This window comes from Rhea americana, unplaced genomic scaffold, assembly GCF_003343005.1.
Source record: "Rhea americana isolate MKP2758 unplaced genomic scaffold, rheAme1 scaffold_4, whole genome shotgun sequence".
In the NCBI taxonomy this organism is placed as follows: domain Eukaryota; kingdom Metazoa; phylum Chordata; class Aves; order Rheiformes; family Rheidae; genus Rhea; species Rhea americana.
The window spans coordinates 12,457,107-12,480,393 of NW_028186534.1; the positions used below are offsets into that span (position 1 = coordinate 12,457,107).

The following is a 23,287-nucleotide window of genomic DNA, read 5'->3' on the forward strand; positions in this document are numbered from 1 at the left end:
CCTCTGGGTCAGCCCCAGCATAGAAAGGACCTTTTCTCTCCCCCCTCCTCCAAAACACACACACACTAGATAGGAAAATTTTACAAGCGCAGCCATTAAAGTAAGGCTCCAGCAGAAGCAGCTAGACAACGTATGTCCTAGACACAGTGGAGTTGTTAATCCAGACACATGTGCAAATCTAATTCAAACAACACTCTCCCAACCTGGGGTTATCTCTGATTTTTTTCTTTGTGGCTACAACATTACTATAAGCAATATCAGGGAACAAGAGGCACAGCAGATACTTTCCTAGCTGCTCTGAAGAAGGATACATACTTTTCTTGTTAGCCTTTTTTCTGACTTTGTTCCATTTCCACTCCTTTTTTTCATATACACTGCCCAATAGTGACTAATGTTGACCTTAAAGCTGGAGTAAAACTGCAGTATTTTGACAGAGCTTGGCCAACTGTAAGGATTTCTGTAGATTTATCCCTACTTATGTGGAAACTTGAACGTAACACAACATGGGAAATTCCCTTCATAATCTCAATGACCTGTCTAATTCACAAATACACAAAATACCCTAATTGAAGGAATTCTTTTCTGCATTTTGCTCCATTTAGGACATCATGTAAGTAAAGACCTAGTAAGATTCTGGAATTAAAGGTAAAGAAATGTCACTATGCCACAAAATTAAGTTTTTTTCCCCACCTTCTCCCCCACACAGTAGGTGAGAACAATTATTCACAAGCAAGATCCCATCTTTACTTACAGTCTTTCAAGTTTAGACAGGTCACTAAAAGTCTCTGGCTCCAGGGTTTCCAGATTGTTGAAATGCAGGTAACTGTCACACAGAAAATCACAAAGGTCAGAGTGGTACATCACAACTTAGAAGACCTTTCCAGGTCAATCCATAAATGGCCACTAACTGGTCATCACACACCTTGGTGCAGACTTATAGAAGTCTGCGTCCTCATCAGTGTCTCTAATTCCCATGTGCAAAAACAGTAGCCAGCATTGTTTTTTTCCTATTCTGCATTATTTAGTCTTTCTCTTAATAAATCTGAAACCCGTACATAGCAAGATAAGAATTTCTACAGTCTTCTCTCAAACCTAAGAACATCACCATCTTTATGAATTACCTCTTATATGATTAACTTTCAAGAAGAAACTGCTGTTCATGGAGAGTCAACAGCATTTGTTCCCGATCTGTCTACTATAGAGGAATTTTGGCTGCCTGATGCTTCAGCCTTCCCCAACACATCTTTGGACTGCTGGGGAGTAAGAAATAGCCTCACTATAAGGCACTTGTTCCCAGACTAGGAATCRCAACACTTCTGAGTAGAACCATGAGTCTGCTGAGAACTCTGTTATTGTAGCGGACTGCTTTGAGAAATAATTGCATAAGCCACCACATGGCTGCTTGATTTGTAATGGAAAGATTCCTGATAAATGGTTCACTATCACAAAATAAACCAAGACAGTGACACAAGTTCTGYAGTGAAGGTAAGGGAAATATGTATGCTCTAATAAGTCTCAGATGCCTGCTGTCATTACTTTGGACCTTGAGAAAAGCATCTGATACTGTCCATCAATCAGCTTATATTTTTTCTTGAAAAGCTGGCTTGTGGTGTACAGAAAAATGGGACAGGATTTGAGCAAACCTAATTCTTTTGGAACAATGCCTGCCTGCGAGACTGGAAACAGAAGGACCTTTCAGAGGTTTGTTGGGTTTTTTATGTATGTGTTTGGGGAGGAGGTTGGTTTTGTTTTTTGTTTTAAATTCACGACTTCAAGCCTGGTGTGTTCACTGCCAATATAACTGTGGCCAGCATCATCTCCTTTCTAAGTACAGTTGGCCATTATCTGCTTCTTACATTTTCTCCTAAGCCTCTTTGCTTAGCTGGCTGATGGAAAAAAATATTGAACCCAACGCTGGTAGCACACCTATTATTAAGCTTGCCTGATGCTTTCCATTATAAATCTGTCTACTTACTGCTGTTAGAATGGAGAATAAGCTGGATCCTATTCTTTGCACAACAAAACAGTTTTATTTCAGTCCTATAAACACTGTCTTTGGGATGACACATGCATTCAAAAAGGGTTCACCTTTGGTCTCTCTTCTCTAACACATTCAAATAATCCCTATACTTCAAACACTCACTCTCACACTTTCTCCATATGCACACACTTGCACACATACATCAGGGATTCATCAAGACCCACTGCGTGAAAAACCCATTCCCAGTTWGCAAGACACTTTAGAAGATTTATACCTCAGTCACTCCATCTCACCTTGAGCATGGAGTGCGGAGAGTCAAAAAAAACAATTCCTTTGACTGACCAAACACCACAGATTGGCTACAGGTGGGAGGGGAGTAATTAAGGAATGCTAAAGTGTCATTGCTACAGGWTCCAGTTTCCAGCAAAACACATCAGGCTTCTTTCATCACCAGTGTGCCCTGTAGCTTAGAAGGAAGGTCAGTACTTTGTTTGATATCTCAGKCATCTTCCCCCAGCCTGAATTTCCAGATGCGTCAAAGCACACGAACATCACCATCCTGATAGCTATTATAAATCACTGTCCTGATAGCTTTCRTAAATACCCAACTTCTCAGCTTTCAGCTTGCACTGCATTCATTCGCTTTCAGCAAAGGTTTGAATAAAAGGAAAACTGAGCTGGCACYCTCATTCAAGCAAAGTGCTAGATCCTAGGCTCTGCTCCAGGAGCGCATAGCAGATGTAGACATAGCAGATCAACTRCCTTCTGTTTCAAGTCATCCTACAGGCCCTTACTTCCCTCCCCTCACAAAGAACATGTCCTTGGACATAACATAAGCACAGCTGGGCACTTCCCATGCTCCAGAGGTTTAGTGTCAGAAGAAAGCATATAGGATGTCAATAGGAAAAGTCCTCAGTATTAATTAACCAAAAWCAGTATTGGGACCAGTCATAATTAAATGAAGTCAGGGTAGACTTGCAAAGGTGGAAGATAAATCAGTAGAAGCCCTACCTTACTCCTTACTAAGTATCTGGTACTCTCCACTGCTAGAAACACAGAAGCTGGGTTAGATGACCCTTTGGCCTGAGCTACTAAGTGAGCAATTACGCTCTGAAGCACATCACACTCCTAAGAAACAAGCAATGCTCATTTGTACTTACAGCTGTTCCAGAGAACGGAGCCCATGGAAAGCATGTTGCTGGATACTCTGGATTTCGTTTTTGTAAAGGTAGCTTTCAAATGGAGAGGGGAAAAAAAAGCATTAAAATAATTAGTCAGCAGTTTCATTTAAAAAGACATTATGAATCTCTATGAAAGCGCTATGAATCTCAATTCAAAGCAGAGCTTTCCAAATGGATTCAATGGCGATACTTTATAGCTGTGACATCATCTAGAAAATCTGAGCACAGTATGTTTTTGACTGGCAAAGGTTAAAAGCATGCCGCTAAGTTTCAAAGAGGTTTAAAAACTACCGAACTACCAACTCACAGGTATTTCAAGTTCTCCAGATCTTCAAAGGATCGTCTCACAATTTGTTTTATCAAATTATTGTTCAGCAGCCTGTTTCAAATCAAGAAGGAAAAATACACCATGTAAATTCAGCACATCTGAGATTTGTGAAATTTGTGTTCCTGGATGCTTACTAATGAATTCTTAATGCATGCATTTCCCAGAGTTTAAGACTTGAAGGGACTGTTACATCACAGTTTTGATACATACAACTTATGTCAGTGAAAAGTTCTCTCATCTCGAGGTGCCAAGGGCTTCTCACACATACTATGGGGTCAAGGGCATCTCTTCACATTTGTCACAGCGTCTTTCATGCAAAAGTTACAATTCTGGTCAGGAAAGGGGTTAAAGGAAGCAGAGAGAAGGGCCACATTAAAACATTGCTGTCATCTTTGTACAACTGCAATTGTTTTGGAAGGTGCATTTTTTTTTAAATGAAGTGTAAGCAGGCACATGCTTAGACAATTTTCAAGAGAACAAATGATCTTAAAATGCCATTTCATAGGTTATAGGAATTATAAAATGGTAACAGATTGTTCGGTGATCTAAAATTTATATACAAACATGTACAAATCAAAAACAAATAATACAGATTTGACTCCTGAGGCTGTTCAGAAACAGCCTCTTTCCATCTAGAGAGACCTGTGCCAGATTTTAATATAAAAGCTATGGACAACATCGCATTGGCAAGCGGTCTGACTCGTATGTGCAGTTGCCATGACTGTGCTTGCAAATGATTCCCTGCGCCAACGACCAAAAATGCCTGTTCGCCTTTGTAATAGCCACACTCCGCGTGCAGTACCAATAACCACATGTCTGAACACTCTTCTGCAACCACTGCCAAGTCCAGCACTAAGAAAACTAAACAAATCACTTATAAATAGCTCTTCAATAGATGACATTAAACTATTCATCGTGGCTGCATATCTGAACTCCTGTGGGTCTTTCACTGTGGTACCCAACGATGTTCAGATCTGGCAAACCTCACTACAACCACTGAGWTGGTGGATTTTATAGGCCAATGGCTCACAGTAAGGATTTTGCAGGATATATTTATYTTTAAAGTTCCTAAATGGACGTGTGAGAGGATCGCTGTGACCATGTATTGCAAAGATTTGCTTTTCTGGCGTTGTAGGAAAAACTCATCAGCCAGATTTTACGATATTGGGTCAAACTCAACACAAAAGCTCTAAATTGTCCTGACTGTCCATGGCTGCAGCACTGTTTCCTTTATAAGTTGATTCTTTTCCCATTTTTGATAGCTGCGTTCCTCACAAATGATCTGCCGCCTGGGAGCATGTGAGAACACAGTTCAGAGCACTCTCTGCAGTAACCATGAATTTTCTGCACCCCTTTGCTGGAGGAAAAAAAAAGGATAAATGGTGCATTACACAGCCTTTGGCACTGCAAGAAAAGTTCACTTTCTGAGAACAACAGTTTGCACAGGTAAGAGATGGAGAGAAAAGACAAAGAGATGGAGAGCAATGAAAGAAAGAGAGAGAGTGGGAGATGGAGAGAGAGATGAAAACACAATCAAATGCCCCAGGCATAWAAAGATAAAATAAGATCTCAGGAACAGACACCCGTTATGGCAGYTTCACAAGTTATCATCAGCCATCTGGGCTGCATAACCCTCCATCAGCATGTTCTTAGGTAGATTATTAAATTATGGGCCTAGAACATACATAAGCAACTGGAGGGCCAAAAAAAAAAAAAATAAAAAAATAAAAAAATGGAAGTCAGAGCAAAAAGGGCTTGAGAAAAATCTCACTATCCTGCTTCCTTAGAGTTGGGTGCCACGACCAACCTGTAGATTGCAAGGTGGCGGGTGAGGAGCCTGAAAAGATTAAAGGCAGAAAGATGCTAGAAAGTTTCTCCACAGCTGGAAGCAATGGCTCAAGACAYATGGCTGAGGCTAAATAACCTGATTTCACTCATAAAGATGCAAAAATGATGTCAAGGCCTTGGAATATTTTATCCTGCTTTGACAGCCAGATTTGCTGAACGAAAATACGGCCCCTGAAAACCAACCCAAAAGTTTATTTGATGACTGAACACTCAAGGGCTGGAAATAACTGAAAGCAGGGCGGGAGAGGGTTTTTGTCTATTTACCCATAGCACAAAGACAACACAAGCACCAGCCGTGCAAGCTCCCTTCCCTGCCCTCCATCAGACAGCTTTCATCTAGAGCCAGAGGAGAAAGAAGGCAGCTTGTTCTCTATTATTTGATCCTTGGCCCCACTTCTGAGAAGGCGAGATGGGCTGATAAACGAGTGCCAGCTCCGACGTCATTCCCGTGGAAGCAAACACCTGTCCTCTAGCAACGCAGCCTGCATCAACCCTTCGTTCCACAGCGCTGTGCAACAGCTACCAGGCGACTGCACCTCTGGGAGGCACAGTCGTGCCAACGACCCCAAGTACGACAGCATCCTGAACTCCTTTGCCAACTCCTTATCTTTAATGCAGCGAGCTCAGATCAGAACTGACATCTGAGGGAGGTTTCAGATTGAAACGCATCGTCTGGCTGAATTCTGCTGCTATTTTAAAACATTAACCTAGTCCATTTTGTTGCATCAGCTATTTAGGACAGTTGAAGGGGAATGTAATCAGTGATCTAAGCCAAATAAGACAAATTGTGGAAGTTCAAACGGCATGCAGTAAGCAGGCCTCTTATCTCATCATCTGATACTTAAAAAAAATCATTCACTGCCTGATTAAAGGTTAAAAAGCGTATGGAAGAAGCAATCTCCATTTCCTGTCTCAGGATTCCCCATCGTAATAGAGGGATATGTCCTGGAATACACTCAGAAGTGAGACAATTTATAAAGTCCATCATATTCCACAGAGCCGAGAAAGCTGATCCAGACAGAGACGTAATGAAATAACTTTCCTGTGAATTTTTAGTTTGTCACAGATTGAATTATTGCCTGAAACTACAATAAAAATGGAAAACACGAGCTTTGGCATTCCTTAAAAAAGAAAAAAAAAAAAGCTTTTAGATGTGGCAGAAAAATCGCACTGTACTGTGCTAGGTGGGCGCAGACTCACAGAAGAGCTGCTGTCAGAGAATCAGTAGCCAAGACAGCACTTCTGGATCCTAGAAAGGTTTTAGTTGCCATGAGGACAAACTGTGCAAAATCCTGGCTATAGTTTGCAAGACTGATACTGATTCCAGCTGAAATCAACAGCAAAACTTCCAAATTTCTTACACTGAAAAGGATTAGAAGATAAGATCTACTGTTAACCAGATCTGCTGGGAACACGTGCTCTGGCAGAGAGAAGCTGATAAGATCATTATTTATGCATTTCTTAAGGATACCCTGAAGCAAAGCAAACTAAAAAAATTAAGAAGCTTGTTTCTTTGAGCTTATCAAAAGATAGCAAAATGGTGTGGCCTTCCTCTACATGCCAGCTAGTGACCTGAGCTCAAAACGAGTAGGTGAACTTAATCACATAAGTTTTATTCCTGCAAAACTCTTCTGTGAGGTTTGAGATACATAAGCAGCATGAGATCTAGCCCAGATTCCCTAAGAGAACATTTCAAGTTCATTTTCCTTTAGGTTTTGTGTCTCCACTGCCTCTTCCTTCTTCTCCACCCTGTCTCACAGATGCCAAGCACAGGCCTAAGTTGCATTAAATGAGTCATTTTTCTATTCTGAACGTATCAAGTGGTGGGAGAGTACAGAATTCAGCCTCAACGCGTGTAGTCTTTCCTCTTTTCATTTGACAAGCCACGTGCTACGACCGTTGTGCCATAACCACTTTTTCTCTCATGCCATTAGTAGAAATCACCATGTAGCATATTTAAAGAGGGAGAAAAAGTTAGGTTAATGTTCCACCATACAGTCTCTCTTCTTGACAGAGCAAGCTGGAATTGCCATTTCCCATAACAGAGAGTAACTTGGATTCCGAAACGCAGGAGGCTGCCACTTCCCCTCCTTGCTTTCAGGAGCACGTTCATCAAGAACTGCAGTGGGATTCCAGACAGAGCCTTCATATTATTCCCGTCTTTTCCCCCAAACCCTTTACAAGTTGCATCTAAAGGAGAGCCACAGAGCTCACCAAAAGCGCCTTTTGCTCTCACCTAATGCTTCCTAAATAGTTTTCAAAGCACTTCACAGGGACAGACAAATATTGTGAAAGCAGATGGATGAAAGAAGGCAGAAGGAGAAATGTGATGTGGCCAAGTCAGAGAGCCAAGGCAGGGACAGGCACACACACCTTTACTCGGTCTCCAGGCAAAAAACCTGCTGGGGAAGTTAAGAAATACAGCTTTGGTCTCAGGGCTGGAAATTTCCATAGATGATGCTAGGGAGACACAAATAGGTTGCAAACATTTGGCTGTGAGAGCCTTGGTTTGAAAACCAATCAACTAGCTGGGTCAACATGGCAGGGTGCTGACCCTCCTGGGGGAATACATAAGAGGACGGCAACGCAGAGGCGTAATCATCCATCTCCATCCAAAAATGATCTAAAGGAGAAAAAACTGGAAAGCCAAGAGATGCTGTGCCTCACCAAGGGCTTGCCATGTGTTTGCTCTCTTCCCCAGCACACCACCTGCTGTGAGCTAATGCTGGGTTAAATGATCCGGCTGGCTTTGGCAAATGCCAGCAGAACAACTGCAGAAGAACTGTCAAATTGGTGGATGGCATGCAAAATTTCTTTTTTATTCCTCCTTCTCCCTCCTACGTTAACCATTAATGAGGGGACATTGTAATAGTTTAAAAATAGGCAAAGCACATTCTGACACCAACATCTGCATGGGGACTGAGAAGAGGCAACAGGAGGGGACTGGGACACCTTACTGCTACGAGACCTTTGGAGGAAAGGAACATCCCTGGTGCACACAGGTAGCTGGTAAGCAAGCTCTCACTGCTGGAGCATTTAGAATAATTGCTTATCGCCTGTGATGCTGTGCCAGGAGTCTCCAGCCAGAAGCATATAATAATCATAACTCTTCCACAGACAAACAGGGCTCCTGTTTTTAATTTTAAAGAAGTGCTCTCTAATTTATCAAATCTCCTGTACCAGGGAGAGAAAAGAAGAGAGGAGAGCCAGGGGAAGGTCTGAACTTCACTCAACGCTGTTTAAAAGCCCCACTAGACATTCACGGCAGGCTCCTTTTCTGTCGGTCCCACAGCTCACCTCTCTACCTCACTCTCCCTCCAATGCAGACTACAAAGGTTTCCTTATCAGGGTGGTTTATAAACTGTCAAACGTGGATATATTGCAGCCATCCTGTCTGAATGGAGATACAGAACAGAAACTTCACCAGAATCTGCTGCCCTTCCTCTGCCAGGCTAAAGCATTGTAAGAAAAGGCTCTTTTTAAAGTATTTATTTATTTAAGGAACATTGAATTCTGCAAGCCTCCTGGCAGACAGCTGCAAGCTCAGAGCTCTTGTGCATGGAACCTGAGCTGTTCCATCCTCTAAACCGCTCAGTTCAAATATTCTGGCCAAACTTCCCCAGTAAGTCTCTCAGGGATTTTTAAGGATCTGTTCTCTTTATCACTTCAAAACCTATACATATCCTCAGGCAAAGGTTTATCATCTAACAAACATCAGCAAATTCCTCAGCTCTTTTCAGTTTTGATGTGGGAATTGGTCTAACCACAGTTCCTGGAAAGAAACTTGCATGAGGAGCGCGAGATCTGGCTTTCTCTSCCTCAGTTATCAAGTTCCTCATACGTGGGAGTTAACTTCTACAAGTGTGAGAATAATTGATTTTTCAGTTTGCTGGCCAAACCAAGAAACACAAGACAGCATATGAAGTACTAGCTAAATGGAAGAGTTTCATTCACAAAACCATTGATTTTTAGCATTTAAACAAAAATGTCTTACTTTGTCAGAGCAGCCAGCAGTCCATCTAGGCTGGTACTCTGGCTTTGACGATGGCAATAGSACACACAATGTAGGAAATGCATGAGGCTGGCTACTGTCTGTGCAAACTGCCCCTATTACTCCCACGCCATTGCTAATCATAAGATAAGAGGTGTTAGAAAGTACATTGCTGCTTATCCCTTTACCTTTAGTATTTGTTCATGGATCTGCTGTCCCTGAGGTCCCTGTCCAGGAGTTGGCAGAGGCAGACAGCAAAAAGGTTTGGACAAATTCTTCGACAAGCTCATGAACAGAAAATACAAGGAGACAGGTTTTCTACCTCAGCTAGGTTGCGTACGCACATCTGCCGGAGCTTTCAGCAAAATGGCAGGAACCAGAAAAAACACAGCAGAAGTCTTGTATGTGTCACAGACCCGTCTAGACCAAAGCATTGATAGGACAGGAAGGGGGACATCTTACAAAACTTCACAGCTTAGGTGGAGYGTCTCTCCAAATGAAGGCCTTCCAGCCTCCTTAGTTTCCCTAGGGTTCAGCCGGAACGAGCTCGGCGGTCCTGCCTTACTCCCCGCCAAACATCTGTCTGCATCACACASAGATGACATAATTTGGAATCGTTTGTTTTCCTGACTCAGGAGAGCTTCAGTGGTGGAAGAGTAAGTCCAGATATCAAGATGCATTAGCAGAACTTYGTGATAAGGTAAAATCCTAGGCACTCTCCATCTGTTTTCTCTCTAGATATTTTAGTCACCTTTCTCATCCTATCCATCTTGAATGACAAGAATCAATCTGTATTAATATTCTAGATACCAAAAAACCCCTAGTACATCATCCACTCCTGATGACTACAGAAGACTAGATTTGCTGACCCAGGAAGTTTGTCCCCACTATCTGCCCTACACTTCCAGGGCTGAATTCTGCATCAGTTTTACTTTAAAGCCAAACAAAGATTAAACAAAAGGAGGAGTGAGAATGACCTACACTCAGTCTGGTTATTTGAAATTTTTATCGGCTCASCAGCAGGGCTGAGTAGATCGCTGCAATACAGACCTCTCACTGAATCACCAGCCCAGACCAGTAAGACTGAACTTGCCCTGGCTGCTGTACTTTCTGTTAATCCCAGTTCCATTTTTTCCAGGTTCTTGAGTATAACCAAGCCTTTCCTAAAATGGGCTGCATCATCCTTTCTCCCACAAGTCCTAAYAGGCCAAATATCAAGGGCAGCTGGGAGTCTGCACGTCCTCCCATTTTGACAGACAGATACCATAGTCCATCTTCAGCATTCAAAAATTTAAAAGAAAGCTATTAAGTAGGTCTCTGTGATAAAGTCCTGCTGTATTTCTACTCTTTCAACAACTTCTTAAAATTTACTGAACTTCTCATAGAGAAGACGGTCTTCCTTCCATAATCCTTTCATCATCTTGGTATTTACTGAATCAGGGACTTCAGTTCTCTCAAGGTCAAAAAAAAATAAAAATAAAAATAAAAATAAAATAAAACCGCTAACCTAGACACTCTCCTGACATCTGGGACCAAGAATGTAAGAACAAGGAAATATGAATGCAGATCCCCAAGCTAGCTAGTTTGCCTAAAAGACAAATTCTAGCTTGAGCAAGAAGATCTTACAACTCTTAGTGCCATGCTACAGCTTGAATAATCAGATCTGATCCTCTACAGACCAATTAAATATAGCACGGTGCTGTGCTGACACAGCTTCTGTTTCTGATTTGGGAGCTGCTTTGTATTCAGCTTCTTAGCTACATGGTACAGAYGTACTCAAATCTGTCTTCATAACCTCAGCCTTACCAGGGGCAAGAAGCAGCAAAGGCTCCCATTATTTCCTTCTAGCAGAGTGAGAAACTTGTTAGTAAAGTCCTTGGTAGCGTATTACAGGCGTGTGAGTGTGCCTGCTCCTGTGGGGGTGTAACACTAGAGGAACTGTGTTCCTCTCTGCAGTAGGGTGCACACAGGCATTTATCCTGGGGCAAGGYGTAGTGACAAGAAGGCATTGGGAAGGATGCACTAGCACTTCAGTAAAACTCTTGTAGAATAACTAATGTGACTTAGGCACTTGGGGAGGCCACGGAAAGGAAGAAGCTTTTAATGCATTGCTATGCTCTCTTGACTGCAGGCCAGAATTGTTTTTACAGGCCCCTCTAAAGCTCTATCTGCTGAAACACTCTCARGCAGCAACAGTATGCACCAGGAAAATTTTTAAAGTAGATGGTTTAATTGCCAAAACGGAAGTTATTAAACTGCACATTTAATTGAAAATGGTAAGAGACATGATCCAGAGCAGAATAGATGGAATTTTATGCAGAAAGCTTTAGCTRGATATACACAACTTGGCTAAAATAAACAAAAAGACTAAGACCATCTTTAAGCCATTACAGAGGTTAGTACTAACGTGTGTAATAAATGGATATCTTTACTGCAGTCTTAGCCTAATTCAAACTCTCCAACACTGTAYATCAAGCAGTCCTGAACTAGGGAGCCAGGGAACAGGGTGGGTCTTACTGGTACTGAACCAGCACCATGGCTACAAAACCTTGGTGGCCTCATTTTCAGATTCCTTCCTTTCTTACAACAACAGTGATATGACAACTGGAAGCAGGGGAAGATGAGTGGAACTTACAGCGTGTTGAGGTTCTTCAGTTTCCTGAAGGCTCCAGGTTTWATCTCCTTGATGTGGTTGAAACGTAAATCTCTGAAAGTAGAGAATATAATCAGTGCACACACAATAAAAATGGACCATTAGTAATCAGCACCTTCCACAAGAGGAAAGGTGCTGCGAGAATCTATTGTACAAGGCCTACAAAAACTTGAGCAATAAAGACATAGATCTAGGGAAAGAGGTGAGGGAGGAGGAGGCTGGAGGACTGCTTGTCTGCAAAGTTGGCCAACAGCCAGGACAACCCCACATTTACAAAACCTACAGACATTTCATAGGAACTGAAGACTGAAAGAACACGCATGATCATTTGCAAGAACTCTGGACAAGGTCTGCTGCCCTAGATCAACACCCCAAGTTTATGTGCAACTACACACACATCTCAGTCTCATCTGTAGAGGAAAGCACATAACTGTGTGAACCCATATTTTAGGTCCCTAGCAAAAATCATCTTTGCTAGGGTTAAATCTGATCAAATAACCTCATATAATAAGCATTTCACAATCTGCTTCAGAATGCTCCAAGACTCAGAACAGCTTATCGCTGCCTGCATTTCCAATTTGTGCCAACTTTAATTACAATTAGTGGAGTCCAGGGGATTCTGGCAAATTTCAAGGGCTGTCCGTGTAACTACATCGACTTGGAAACCTAAAACATGTTTTTTGATTGTTAATGAGATAATAAAATACGAGCTAAGTGGTTTAACCTGGTTAACCAAGTAGAAACACTTCTATAGGGAACGTGCATTGATCTGGCACCTTCCTTGGTCTGGCACATTGTAACAAATTGCTAGACTGACAAATGTTTTTCTGCTGTCACCTTCTATCCAAAGCACAAAAATAAAGACTTCCCTCCTATGCTGCCTATCTGTCACATTTAGARAACACACAGCTATTTCTCTGTGTAAAACAGCCATTTAAGGGCACTTGTTTTAAGGGGGGAAAAAGCAGCCAACGTGAACACACTGAAATGCCTTTCAATCTGGTGGCAAGTTACRGAGCATTTGGAATCACAGTTTAAAATAAGAATTCTACAAAAAGCTACAATTCCAGCAATTATTTTTAGGAAGAGCATCAACAGGAATCTTGGCCTTAGTAAATTAAGATTAGAGAGAAGAACATTCATTGCAGGTAGTTCTACATGGGAGATGAAAGTGAGTCTCCAAGGCAGCTGAAATATCTTTGAGCAAGTGCTCGAGAATACACAATAAGTATAGCTGATTTTTATTTAAGATACGTTTCTTGAGCTGAACAGTCTGCAAAGTAGACAATTTTCCTGTTTAAAAGAAAAAAAAAACAATTTTCTAACATGGATTCCCTCTACATCTTCATATTTTTTGGACAGAAAAATCTCACCTTTATTTAACTGGGATTAAATTGAAGGATTAAATCTCTGCCTTGATACCCCCCTTTTTTTCTTAAAAAAAACCCCACTGACTACAATAAAATACGTGACAAAGCTCTATTTTCTCTTGTGGTTTTTTTTTTCCATTTCTGTAATTTTTCAGAGTTGGGGAAAAAAAGAATGGTAAGAGTAATTTAGAGAGAAGTCTATTCCCTTTGTTAGTTYTAAGTAGTGCATGGTGAAGAGCTAGAAGGCAGGAAAAAAATACAGCTTCAACATTTCCCCCTCCCCCCCAAAAAAAGTGTTTAAATCACAACTTACATSAAACATTCTTATATTGCAAACTCCGCAATCCCAAAAGATCACCTTCTGGAACTGCAATTTTTAACAGTAGCTTTACCTCTGACATCTCCTGTTGTGATTATTTTTTATTGTTCGAATTATATATTCCTTACTCCTCTTTGTTTGAGGGTGATTTTACATATACCTCTTCCCTGATGATGTGAATTTGATGATATATGTTTGGATTTTTCAAGGCAATAGCTGACTCCATGAAGCCAAATACAATTAAGTATTGGCAAAGGTGATAGCACAATTCACCGACTATTCTCTACGGTCTCATTAAACGAAATGAGGAAAGACTAGACCCTGAGAAGAGGTGAAGAAATGCAAACTTGATTTATACACTGTAGCACACAGGCACAAACTCTGCATCCCCTCGGGGGCTGTAAAGAACTGTGTAATTAGTCCAGGCAGCTGGCTACAGGTAATAGGAAACCTAACAAATAAATGGAGGAAATACACACGGGTCAGGGCTGAGGCTGTTGATGCTCATGAATGGCAGCAGGAAGCAGGCAGTGAAGTGTAAAACACCACTCTGGGTCACAAATTRCAGGTGGAGAAAAACAAACAAACAAACAAACAAACTATTCTAGCGAACAAAATCCTTCACACCTCAATATTCATACAGAAGAGCTCAGCWTCCACTGCTGAAGACCCAGAACGACAGGTGACTGAAAACACCTCTAGAAAGCCAGCAAAATGAAATAAGCTCCTCTGTCCCCAGGAGTCTTTTTTCACTCTTGGTCACATACYGAAAACAACTCCACAGAACCAGCGCCGTGGGAGCCTGCGTCTGGTCTCCAACTCCCTGAGCAAGTCTGACCTCCCAGGCTGTGGGCTTCTTCAAGGGGGTAGCAACGAAGCAAACCCAGGCTGTGCAGTTTGGCAAGAATGACTGTGTGTTGCTAACAGAGGTCTCACGTTTGTAGCTTGGCTGCACCATTTATCCATAACGCTCCTGCTGATGAGAAGGACACGGATGGAGAAATGYTCCCATAGTTCCCGTTACTGAGCGAGCAACGAGGGCTTGATTTCACGTGGCACAAATTCAGAAACTCTAGTGCAAGACTGATTCTGGCCCCTCACTCCCAAATATCGCGTAAGAAACTTAGCCTTTTTTTTTTTTTAATTAAGCTTCTTAATTCTTTCCTTTTTCACTCCAGATAAGCTCTTCAAACGAGTCCACGGACACCAAGTTCCACACACAGCTGTCTTGCACGCCTCTGAAAAGCTTAGCTTTGGTTCACCCTCCATAGCATAATGGCTACAGCCATCCCTACAGACAAGAAAGGGAACMGACAGCGTGCGTTTATTCCGAGCACTTTGTTTCAAGGCAGACGTGAACTGAAGAGAATCCAGAGGAAAGCCACAAGAACGATCTGAGATGGCTTATTTGACACAAAAGCACTTAGAGGAGAAGAGATGATACAATAACTGTGTCAGAAGTGTTACAAACAGAAGAGTGCAAATAGCATCAGCTAAAATTGGACATAGATTCAGATTTTGAAAAAAATATCTTAAGCAGTAAGGTTAATAAAACACTCAGACTGCAGGTGAGACAGACATCAGCTGCACATAGTTTGCATAGTGTTGATCCTGCACTGAAGGCAAAGGATGGACTTGATGACTCCTTGAGTCTATTCAGCAACCTGCATCCAAGACAGCTGCAAACAAACTGGAGTGGGTGTCTCCACATAGCAAAGAATTCCCAAGAAGTCTGAGGAACTTGCATCTGCATCCCTACCAACGCATATAAAAATTGACTTTGGCTAATCGGTAGACTTTTCCTCCAGACCTTGGCTTGGCCTGAGGCTTAACTGGTGAAGAAATGCAATCAATGTAGGACCACATTGGGAAATTCCTGCCCAGCGTGTATTTGACAAAGAGCATCTCCTTCAGATTTTGTCCTTTCTTACACAAAAATACCTTTCTCTCTCTTCTCCCAGGCTCGGCACTTTGAAAATTTTCCATTTCTTTTCACTAACAAGCGTGCTTTCCACTGGGGCTCACCACACAGCTTCTCCTGTGCCAGCCAGTTCCAGCTGCTTTGTATACGAGCAGCTGGACTCCCTCATTCCCACCTGCTTCTTTTCACCTTGGAATCTGCAAAATGGAAAGAAATARTAACAACAATAATCCCTTGTGATTTAACTCTCCCCTATGTCTTCAAGGCTGACAGTCTGGGCTTACAAGGTACCCTTCTGTGAGGAACAAAGGAGATATCTACTGCTAAAGGATCCCAGATCCTTTTCTACCTTCACATACCCAGTGCAGTGTCAGAGCGCTCAGAGGCCGGGGATGGCAGCTGTCCTGCGTTATTCAATGCTGATCCCTCCAGACAATACCACTTTGAATGGCTCAGAGGAAAATCTTCCCAAATCCTCGTGCCCAAGCACCACAGGCCAGRCAGGAAACTAGGCTGAAAAATATGGATAAGCTAGGATCTGCTATTGAAATACCTCACCTTTTCAGAGGATGCTGAACCCCATCCAGGGGGCTTACAAAGAGTGATAGAATTGCAGATGGCTAAGGGAAGAGACTTTTACAGAGGAACGACACTCGAATCTTCCTGATCCGCTCAGCTTTTGACAGAACAATTGTTCCTCAGATCACTGTGTTGAATAATTGATAGTGATTAGCATGCACAGCAATCAATGGCTTTCATAAGAAATTTCCATTTGTTTAATCTACTTACRCTTTTACATTATATATCACCATGTTATCTAAGCAGATAATCAGCTACAAGACACATTTACTGCAGTTCCATGGAAACTATCGAGTTTGTTTTACTGAAGTATCTTTTATGTTCAGAATATGTGCATCAAAGATGCTGGTATTCTGGACCATTTAACCCAGAACTAGCTGAGCAAGCAGCAGACACCCAATCATTATGAAAAAAAAMCAGACAGTAAAGGTTGCTTTACAAACAGGGATAAGTGCTTAGGACACTGAAGTTCCTTCCAGTATTCTCTTGGGAAGGGAGGGAGTAAAAATTATCCTAAACATAAAGTATCCCATTTATAAGAACAGTCAAAACACTTGTCAGAAGATGCTCATTTCCTTTACTTATCCACAGAGCGTCAGAGTCAGCTCTGCAGGTTCCCCTGTCCTGCCAAACAGCTATAGTCCTGGCAGGAAAGGAAAATAGTCTTGCTGAGATGGAATTGAAGGCTTCCAGACCYGCTGTCATCAGCTTCCCAGCTCAGGAATGTCCATCTCATACACAAGTCCCCAAATGGCTTTAATAAATGAGAGTCTTCATCTCTGAATCCCTACATGGACAGCTGAGCTCTGTCATCTCTGCTAGACAGATGAGGAGACCACAGGGAGACTAAGGGCTGGGTTTTTTCCAAGCGCTTGCTATTTTGGGGGTATATCAGCTCAAAACATCAAGCTTTGACCGTTCGAGGAGTGAAAAAGAGAGGAAAATATGTTCAACTTGGAAATACTGTTAAACCAGATAGTAAGATCAAGGATAAAACATAAGAGAAAGAGCAAATGCAGAGACCCTCATGCTGCAGAACAGGGTGCTGTTCTCCTGTASTGCCATACTGGTTACTTTTTAAAGTTAAGGGCTGTGAAGCATGATGTTAACAGTGCTAAACACTGAGGGTCTTCCTTGAGGTTTAGGAGTGCTCTGTCATGCTTTGCAGCAGCTACTCACCTGGAACACTCTCAGATGTTTTGCATRGTCTAATATCCTCCAAACTAGGCCAACTAAAGCGTTGAATAAAAGAGGAAAAAAAAATAAAGAACTCAGTTCTTGATACCTGAGCTTCCAGGAGAATTATGGGAARTGGGTCACTGCCTGGGGTGCCCACCACTTGAAACCACTCATTTTTAAGTGAGCACCATGGGCYTGCACGGACACCCACAACTGGACATAGACTGACTGCATGCCAGCACATGTGCACAGAACAAGTGGGAGCAGAAGGACTTGGTATGCTGACAGCTGAATCACTATCGCTTCCTTGTCCCAGTTGGCACTGGGAGTGCCAAGCCCTTCTGAAAATCTGACCTCTGTTTGTGGGCACTGAAGTCTTAGAAATCTGTCATCAAGAGTGCCTGTGGTAATTTTTTAATTAAATTAGTATGCCTATCCCTGGCCCTGTCACCTGCCACAGGGCATCTCTAGCTCTTGCCAATAAAGGCAGGAGCAAGGAATGTCTCCAAAATACAGCTTTAGTCCTGCATACATGTTCAGGTAGGGAGATCACACAGCAAACTGTTGACCTGGACAACCCCAGATAACTTGAGCTATTATRTATTAACAGCCCTTACAGAGATTAGGATCTGATCCTAATCAAATCAGCTAAACCTATTCTTGGGTATTCATGTCAGCAAGGAGCAGAACTCTTTTAACCTAATGCATATTTCCTAAYGTTCATTAAGATACCTGCTCACAACAAATCCAGAAAACTTTTGCTCCTCCTAAGCTGTATTCTGGCATGGATCCAGAAGCAGTAAAAGGAAGTCTCAGAACATAAAGGTACATCTACCCTCTGCAGGGAGCCCAAGAAGCAGTCACACTTTGCCAGCTGAAGTCAACTGCTGTGGCATTCTTTAATATTGATTTTCTTTGAGCACGAGTGTTAGATTTTTGTTTACGTTTTTTTTTCAGACCACCAATCAAGACCTTATCCAGAATACAAATCCATTCTTTCACCAAAAAATTGACTTCTCCAATCCACTACTCTACCCTACTTCGAGAAAGCTACATTAAAGAACATAGCAATTTTGTCCTTCAGCAAAAGATCTGGTACAGCTAGGGGAAGAGGGATGTGGTGAGGCAAAGGTAGTCAACGAGAATGCAAATACTCGAGTTGGAACCAGATGATGGGACACTATCATTTAGAAATTCTGTCTTCAAAGAACAGTTGAGAACCACAGTCTCAACAGTGAAGATGTCTTCATCAAAAGACACTGGAATGTTTTTACAAAGGAAACCAAAAATGTTTTGAATATCCTTCCTTTCCATTATCCGTCTGATGAAGAGGCTTCTATAAACARGACACACAAAGGACTCTGGCCACCTCTAAAAGGTTTCATGAGGATTAGTTAGATACTCTAGTAACAGCAACCAGAAAGAGATCAYACCTAGCACATCCAGAACGTGTGGGTGCATGCTTAATGACTACATAGAAGACATACACACACAGGAAACGACTAATCCATTCTTCACCTGAAAGTCCAGAAACACATGACAGACCATAACGGGCACGGCAGTTGCAATAATTCATTTGCTCAGCAAATCTCCCTCCCCACAAACGTGTAAGGTTCCTTCACAAAACTATGATCCTTAAGATACACCGAGAAAAGCTACATACTGTCCTACCAAACTTCCCTACTGCAGCAGAGTGACCTGCAGGTAGGAACTGAGTGGCCAATCAACACACACAATGCCACACAGCGATGAAAGGAAACAAAAATTGTCAAATTGGAGATGCTTACACTGCCTGATTAGCAACCAGGTCTATGCACAACTGGGTCACCTTCAGTTCATGCCAGCAATGTGTTCAGATCCCAGATACTGTGCCATCTTTGCTTGTGCCCTGAGCTATGTTTCTCAGGAAGTACTCATTCATTATGTGTTATGCATAATGCAAAAAGAAAAAAAAAAGAAAAAAGAATAACCCATGGATAATTGGATTGGAATCCATTAGCTGCCAGCCAGAGGGCAACTTCTTTCCATAGATTTCTTCTACTCATGCCCACATGTTTCAGAGTTTATTGTTTTAAACATCAAACTGTAGAACAAATGACTTAGAAGGTTAAAGAGCTATTGAAATTTTCCGAGTGTATGTTTCACAGCTGTTCCCCCCTTTGGGCTGCTGGCTAAGAGAACTGCTTGAATCCCAGCAGTAACCAGCAGATCACATCTGGATAATCATGTTCCAGTTGAACAGACAGCAGCCAAAATACATTTGCAATTATACACCATGAATTTTTATAGCTTGCTTATCTGTACACATGTAGCCATTACTGCCATCCTGTTCTCCACTCAGGATAAAACGAACAGACTTCATTACCAAAGATAAATAGTCTATTGCTAAAACCAAACATTGGGCCAGATCCTCAGCTGCACCCAGCTGGGGTTGGGGAGGGGAGGAGGGAAATGGGAACCAAAGAGGAGCCAATAACAGCTCATCAATCCTGGAGCTGGTTCCATGCCAATCCCAGCATCATTCAGAGAAGGCAACGGGCTGCTCTAAGTTAGGCCAGCTGGCTACAACCCCGAGGGAGCCACCAGCCAGCAGGGCTTGTCGAAGCATAGAGCATGCCTGCTAGAAAACTTTGCCACTCTTCTTCAAGGATTGTTAAGGAGAGGGTGGCACAGAGTCACAGAGGTCAGAAAGTCCCAAACCCCCAACTTCAAAACAAACTCCATCTGGGAACTCCAGCTGTTCTGCAAGGCAGCAGAGCTGAAGCCTCAAATCAGTGTTTGTATTTACAGCCAAAGAGTTGGTCCTACTCATACCCCATGACAAATGTGCAAATATTATAATTCCAAATTTTCTATTCAGAATATACTCCATGATCTGTTTTTGCTACAGTTCTGGATATTCACACTGATATAACAATTCTCATCCCAAAGAAAGATTAACATACCAAAAGGCTGGAGTAGTTAGGGGCTTGGTTAAGAAGTATTGTTTTTTCTATCACAATTAAAACAAAATTTAATTATTCAAGCACTATTTATAACAGGCACAATGGTACGCCGGCTGGCAAATGTATTTATGCACACTAGATCTTAGAGATAGCCAGACAGCCAGTATTTTTACTTGCCACATACCATGCAAAGGCACATGATCTGCCAACAGAAAATACTTAACAGGCTCATATTACTCTCTGTTTATGAGGAACATCGTTTATTAGTATGGGTTTTGCTTTTAATTATGCAGACAGTATTAGAAAATAACAAACCAGATACATATCTTCTGCAAAAATGTCTGTCTATAAAGAAAGTCATCTCATTCTGGATGCATCTCATGCTTCTGTATCTCACACCTTTACCAGCATAATCCCACTTAATGTTCAAAAAMCCCATTTCCCACTGAAATCTGTGCCTGTCACATTAAACTAAAACAGCTTTCCTCACAGCTAAGTATGCAAAACATTGAACATTTATAAGCAGCCTGCATGCAAACTAGTTTYGCGGCTTGACAAGAGCCAGGGACAGGGAACCAGCGATTGCATATGCTGTACCTGAAAATCTGGCCCCTTGTCCAGATGGAGTCTCACAGACAACTCAATGCTTCCTAAAATGCAACGAGATACTACTTGGAATTTTACCACAGGTAGGAGGACAAGCCATGGATCGCAGTCACTTTTTGTTACTTGAAGCATAAAAAGAATGAAGTGTGGYGTTGTCTGAGGGCATTTAGAAATGCACCACCCCCAGAGAGGAAAAGAGTGACCATCGTAAATGTCCCTTCCTCTGTAATCTSTACGGGAAACACGCTCAGGCTATTCTGTGCAATGATGTCTTTTTCTGAATAAAGAACAGAAATTAAGCTCTTAGACCTCAGAAATGTCTTCATTCAGCTGGCAAAACAAACACTTTTCCCCAATAAAATCCATGTTTAAACAAGAAGAAACAAACCAGTGTGTTAAAAATCAAACAGAGCAAATGTATTTAAAACACATCACTATTTCAATCTGTAAGGGGAAAAAAAAAAACTTGATGACAATTTGGACAGACTCAAAGTTTTGGTCCTGAAAGAGTAGGACCGATAACTATTACCTATATACTTTGCAACGACCAATACAGTACAGTTCCACRCTGCACAGTGACCATCCTATCACTGGCCTACAGAGAAAGCAAGCCTAAATTCTGATTTACCCCATGTCAGGGGAGGTTCCAAGTAGTCCAGCTGCAATCTGTTTTCCCACCTGCATAATTTTATCAGTAGCAAGCACAGACATTTCCTTGAGCGCTACTAATACTAGAACCTCAGTGTATTCCATCGACTGAAACCCATCTGGACAGCAGCAATTAAAATGCCAATATCCCGGTCGCATGTTCCGCAGGCCACCAGCAGAGAAGTTGCACAAGCACTATTAACGAGATGTTTACAGGAGAAATGCTAGTATAGATACTCTGGCTGAGATCAAATTCAGTTTGTTACAGGTTCAGGGAAAGGCTTCTCAGCCCACTGGTGTAAAACAAGTTTTACAATCAGCACTCATTTAAGCAAGATGAGCATGGTTATAAATATTTGACAATTCTTTCCTCTGTTTACAAAAAAGGTCCTCCAAAYGAAGGGATGAGATAGGTGACATAAAGAGAAGTATTTTGTCACATGTTACTGCATCTTAAAGCCACCTCTAAGTTTAGAATTGACCGCTATAGAATCCAAAGAAAGCGCTCTTCCGAGTCTATTGGTAAACATTGTTTAGGAGTCCCCAGATTTTACATGCCCTTTTCTTGCAACTTTTCTATTCAAGGGACTAAGACAGCAGTTCCCTCTCCAAAAGGCAGTCAGCTCAATCAGTATTTTATTTYTTAAAAATATAATCTGTGAGTTGTCACAACTTTGGCATTCCAAATAAGCTTTAAGTTTGGCTTGTGTAGTTCAGAACCTACACTTGAGGAAAGAAATGGGGTTGTATTTATCACAAAGTGCTTTTTCTCTCTAGAGGCAAAAGCTTGAACTACTTTATTTCCTCTCTTACATATCTGCATTCAAAGCTTTCTCAGATGAAAACGGTGTACTTTTCTACAAGCACAGTTTAACATCTGTGACTTCTGACTCTCCAAAACTGTCCTGTCTTCTAGCGATTGTACTTTTTTTTACTATTATTTCTTAATTTCCTTGATTGCTGTATTAACAATTAAGTGATGCCAAAAGAAGCAGTTTCTGTTTTATGCTCTAAAACATGAAACAATCTGCAACACAGAAAATCTGCASGAAAAAAAGGATTTAAAGGCACGCTTTTAGATGCCTTTTGCCTTGCCTTTTTCTTTCCTCTTCCTAAAGACTGACCAGGTAAGAGAGATAGTAAAATGAAATGGCTACTCACAGTATGCTTGTCTGGGGTGGGATATCAGGGATGGTTTCCAACATCAGATGCATGCATCTTACTGTAGTCCTGAAGCACAAGCAGCGACTAGGACAGGAGCAGGAGAAACTAGGCAAGAGGAGAAAACACAAAAAGCCTAGAAGAGCTGAAGGCTTGATCAGCATGGTGTTTGCTGGAGTGTATTTTCCTCCGTTCTGAGCTGCAGGGAGCTGACACCAAAAAAAAAAAAAAAAGTTTCCCAGCCCTGAGGTCCAGGAGGAGGAGGGGACTCATCAGCATGTGTTTGCAATTAAATTAAGGCAGTTTGACAGTCCTGCCGCCCACCCTCTCTGCCATTATGTACATCATTGAAGATCACACTGTTCCGCACCTCCTTTAATTGGGGTGTTTAAGTACAAATGCTTAATCTTAATTTATTCTTGCCTTTTTCTTACTCTAAACAGCAAATTAACTCTTCACCTTCTCCTTGGGTACATCCATCTAAAAGCCTAGGGAACGTACCAGTGCTTACAGTGCTGCGTTGGGACTCAGAAGGCCTAGGTACAAATTCCTGTGCGATTTTGGGAACRTCAACATT

The 23,287-nt window shown here is 41.8% G+C and overlaps 1 protein-coding gene across 2 annotated transcripts in view; it reads right to left on the reverse strand.

Moving 5' to 3' along the window:
• LOC146590837 (peroxidasin homolog) overlaps positions 1 to 22,914 on the reverse strand; it is a 45,205-nt gene extending 22,291 nt beyond the window's left edge. For both annotated transcript variants that reach the window (XM_085314186.1, XM_085314187.1), the window contains exons 1-5: positions 22,711 to 22,914; positions 11,965 to 12,036; positions 3,470 to 3,541; positions 3,142 to 3,213; positions 752 to 823 (exon numbers count right to left, since the gene is read on the reverse strand). In XM_085314186.1, the coding sequence (XP_085170312.1) occupies positions 752 to 823; positions 3,142 to 3,213; positions 3,470 to 3,541; positions 11,965 to 12,036; positions 22,711 to 22,874 (452 nt within the window). In that variant the 5' untranslated portion in view covers positions 22,875 to 22,914. The remainder of the gene's footprint in view (positions 1 to 751; positions 824 to 3,141; positions 3,214 to 3,469; positions 3,542 to 11,964; positions 12,037 to 22,710) is intronic.
• Positions 22,915 to 23,287: the final 373 nt, after the last annotated feature.